This window comes from Daphnia pulex, chromosome 4, assembly GCF_021134715.1.
Source record: "Daphnia pulex isolate KAP4 chromosome 4, ASM2113471v1".
Classification (NCBI taxonomy): domain Eukaryota; kingdom Metazoa; phylum Arthropoda; class Branchiopoda; order Diplostraca; family Daphniidae; genus Daphnia; species Daphnia pulex.
In genome coordinates this window covers 7,580,029-7,584,393 of record NC_060020.1, presented here as the reverse complement: position 1 = coordinate 7,584,393, position 4,365 = coordinate 7,580,029, and the positions used below count along the sequence as shown (strand labels likewise).

Sequence of the window (4,365 nt, the reverse complement as noted above, 5' to 3'; positions counted from 1 at the left end):
AAGAACTTTGTTTGCCCTTTTTCGGCCCATTTACATGTTGCTTGAATGAGTCAAACAAAGAGAAGGCTTTCACGCAGATGACTGTCTGTCATCCCTTAAAGTGTTTTTCCTAGTATTCGAATCACTGCTTTATTTGTCCGTTTAGATATTTAAGCAAATGCTGTTCCTGGTAATATATATTTATGTATTCAGTAAATTAATTAATTCCTTAAAAATATTTTGGTTTTCATTTCAGGTTGGTGGACAAATTTCTACTTTTTGGCAACAGACAAGTTCCTATCCTGTGCGCCGTTGATGGCACCGATTTTGGCCAATCGGCTGAAAAGGCAGAGTCACTAAGTCCACGCAACGTCACTCGATTGAAGACAATTACAGCAATTTTGTTTTTTATCGGCCAACTTGGCATTGGCACCGCCGTGGGAATTGGATGTTTCTAGATCTTCACTTATGGTCATTTTCTTCTTGTTCTATAAATCTAAAAAAAAATCATTAATGAAAACAAGGAATTCCATCACACTCATCTTTCTCTTAAGTGATAACTAGGCCGCCTCTGGCCGACGTGCCTCAGCATCTAGATGTAAACGCTGCTAACAAGATGAAAGCTACCCAGCAAAAGGTAAAGACAATTATGGTTGATTGTCATGTTAAATAGTGTAACGGATGTCTCACGCTTATCATGTAGATCCGCTGACCCATGTAATATCAGCACTAATTAGCCTATCATATAGATCCGCCGACCCATGTACCGGCACATATTAGCCTATCATATAGATCCGCCCAACCCAGCATAAAAGGGTCCGGCAAAGAGCTCCTCGCTCTCAGTCTCTGTATTCAACGTTTATCGTGACTTACAATACACGTCTTCAATCCTATTCACCGCCTTGTTACAATAGTATTAATACTTTTTTATTGGTGAAACAGACAGTAGCAATTGCGAAGTTGGTCCCTAACAATTTGAAAGTTCTTGAAGACAAAGAGAATCGAGAGGAAAGGTCCAAGTCTCTCAAGGTGGAGCAATTGCAGGAGGAGATATATCAAAAGAATCTTAAAATAGAAAAGCAGCAGATAGAAATCGACAAGTTGCGAGATCAAGTTTCGGAATATCGGACATACTACAAACGCGAATGTAAAATTTAGTTTGATTTTTTTAAAATTCCTAATTTAATCCATTTTTTTATGAATAGTAATTGAAAAGGCACGCATTCTTGGAAAAATGGAAAAGTACGACAGGGAGAAGGCTAAATTGGAAGCTAAGGCTAAGGTAAATATAACCACTCCTTTTATTACAACGTAATCTTAACTCATTTTTCTTTTTCTCAGACGCAGAAGAAAAGACATGACACAGAGTAGTGTTAGGTTGTAATCCGGGTAGTTAATTTAAGTAAATTAACGGAGTGTATTAAGCGAGGCGAAAGGAGCTTCTCTCTACGGACTCAGCCGAAACCAGACTGCCCTTCTTCCTGCTCGCTGCTTCCAAGCTTCAGCGCTTGAGCGCCGCACGACATCTAGCGGTCGCGGGAAGAAGGGCACAATAACACAACAAGTAGGAATTGAATAAGAATTTTCTGGTCATTACATTCATGGTTAGATCTATTGTCACGACATATGTCGTGGCGCGACGGTCAAAACTGTCTATTGTCACGACATCTGTCGTGGCAATAAAGAGAAAATTGTCTATCACATTTGATAATGGATCGAATTAAAAGACGAAAAATAGATTTTTGGTTATAGCGCTGGCATGATAATGAAGAGGGCCATGGTTCAAGTCTCATTATAGATTTACTTTTTTTTTAGAATAAAAATATTGTTTTGACCCATGCCCTTTGTTAACCATGACTCAGACAAATCAAAATTTTGCGGTAGAATTTTTTTTCACAAAATTTCATAGAAAGAACATTGAATTTATAGAAAAATTCTGATAAATTTGGAAGGCATTTAGCAAAAAGTCCGACTTAACAATAGGCCCTGAATTTTTCATTTAAGACAGTTTTCAACTGGCTTACGACTATCCCTTCGCGGCGAGCTGATAAGCTTGCTTTTCTATCTTTAAAATATATATATTCTTAAACTGTCCGAAAAAGCCCCTTCTGTGGGGTGAAACCGGACAAAAAGTCAGTGAAACTAAACCGTTAATATTTAAGCCATTTATTACTAAAAAACATTTTCAAAAGAAGTTTTTGAAAGAAGAAACCCTGGGCTACATTTTGGTGCCAAAACAAATACTTTTCTGAGCTTGCACTTAAAGAAATATTAACTATAAACCAGTTTGCTAAATTTTGTCCGGAATAGCCCCTCTTCCCCTACATCTATAACTCTGGTTTGGGAACGCGCGATATCGCTAGAGCAGAGCTATAGAATACTGGTAGCGCCACTGCCATGTTAACTCTTCCTCTCGGAAATTTTATCTGGGGCTGAAGCCAACTTTAGCAATCGATAGTGAAAATCGGAGATAATCGGAGCTAAGATATCGATCTCGCTCCTTGCCACTCCTCCACTTTTCCCTCCATTCCTATACCATGCCATGCGAATACCCTATTTCCCCACACACCCGCTGTGGTGCTTTTAGCTAAGGAGCAGGGCAGGCTTCAATTCCAGAGAAAAAAAGCAATGGAAGAGCTCGTCATATGAGTGGCGGTACCAGTATTCCATAGCTCTGGCTAAGAGAATAAAATTTCAGTTAAATTGCAACGTTGTCAATGCCAGTTTCTGTCAGTCTGCTGAATGCTACTATTGCTTTACCATGGCTTGCATACAATCCTGTACGAATCGCGTCGGTTGGCCTAAAAGTGAAATAAAAACCGAAATAAAAACTGAAATGTCAAACATGAAATTCAATCAGGGATCTTTGACGTTGCACAGAACTATCAATTTGTAAGTATTTTAACCTTTTATGGAAATAATGCCACATGAAGACAAAGAGCAACAATGTTTTGATTGAAAGAAAACAATGTTATTGAACTGCTATTTTCAAACACTTATTGACAGCAACATTCTCTTTATATTAGGTACCCTTTGTCAAACTACACATTTGGAACCAAAGATCCTTTATTTGAAAGAGATCCATCAGTTCCTGCACGATTTCAACGAATGAGGGAAGAATTTGATAAAGTTGGAATGAGACGAAGTGTAGAAGGCATCTTACTAGTTCATGAACATGGGCTACCTCATGTTTTGTTGTTACAGTTGGGAACCACTTTCTTTAAACTGTAAGAGTAATTTACAAAACATCACCTTTCATTTCTAATCTTCAACTTTTCTTCAAAGGCCAGGGGGAGAGTTAAACCCAGGAGAAGATGATATCGAAGGGTTGAAGAGACTACTAACAGAGGTATTTAAAGAAAAAAATTCACTAGTTTATTACTTTTTAACACCCTGTCTAGATTTTAGGAAGACAAGATGGTGTAGTGCAAGATTGGCTTATTGAAGATTCAGTCGGAAACTGGTGGCGTCCAAATTTTGAACCACCTCAATATCCATATATACCTCCACACATAACAAAACCAAAGGAGCATAAGAAACTTTTCTTGGTTCAGCTTCAAGAAAAAGGTATAAATAATTCTTTTCGTCTTGAGCAGTTTGGATATTTTAGTTATTTTAACCCTCTTAATGAACATGATATTTATTCTACATTAGCTCTCTTCGCAGTACCCAAAAATTACAAACTTGTTGCTGCACCCCTTTTTGAATTATACGACAATTCTCAGGGATATGGTCCCATCATATCCTCTCTTCCACAAACAATGAGCAGGTTAAAACTTTAATCACGGTATGATTTTCTTGGGATAATCATTAGACTTTGTTTGTCAGATTTGATTTCATATACATGTAAGGAAACTTCACAAGCCCAAGTTCTCTACACAGTCCAAAGGCGAGGGTTCTGCAAAATAGTCTCAACAATTTGCGTGTTTTTTTATTTGTGGCAGTGACTTTGACGCTTATCTAAGTGAAAGAAGAAACGAAGGCTCATTTAATTCGTTAATCGTCTTAATGTGCGGCTGAATTTGATTCATTCAATAAATGCTTATAAAAGCAAATCTCATTGTGTTCGCGACGCAAGTCGACCATTCAAGTTCAAGAAAATAAAAATTCTTTGTTAAAGGTATGGATGAAACGAAGTAATTCAAGTATATATTTAGTGTAACACTTGGTCGAAAGCCTTCAGACAGATTGGGTGGCTAACCTACTATAATCCTCTCAGACCCGAACGGGGAAAAAAAAGGCTTGACAGTACATTGACAAAGAAGAAGCGAAGTGAGGTCAAACAGTAACGAGAATCGACAGGGGGAAAAAATCAACTAATCTCCTTGTGGACGTGGATTATCAAATAATCCTTCGGCAATAATGAAGAACGTGACCAGTGCGTCG

General features: G+C 37.9%; 1 protein-coding gene and 1 long non-coding RNA gene across 2 annotated transcripts; both read left to right on the top strand.

Moving 5' to 3' along the window:
* Window positions 1–554: 554 nt before the first annotated feature.
* Window positions 555–1,558, top strand: LOC124192007. Its single transcript, XR_006873542.1, has 4 exons — window positions 555–616; window positions 729–1,126; window positions 1,185–1,261; window positions 1,321–1,558. It is a non-coding gene; the product is annotated as an uncharacterized LOC124192007 (long non-coding RNA).
* A 1,053-nt stretch (window positions 1,559–2,611) lies between these two features.
* On the top strand, window positions 2,612–4,034 carry LOC124192227 (cleavage and polyadenylation specificity factor subunit 5-like). The gene is made up of 6 exons (XM_046585427.1): window positions 2,612–2,871; window positions 3,006–3,206; window positions 3,265–3,328; window positions 3,381–3,546; window positions 3,634–3,748; window positions 3,808–4,034. Exons 1-6 carry the CDS (start codon window positions 2,741–2,743, stop codon window positions 3,827–3,829), a joined length of 699 nt encoding a protein of 232 aa, XP_046441383.1. The 5' UTR covers window positions 2,612–2,740; the 3' UTR covers window positions 3,830–4,034.
* The last annotated feature ends 331 nt before the right edge of the window (window positions 4,035–4,365 follow it).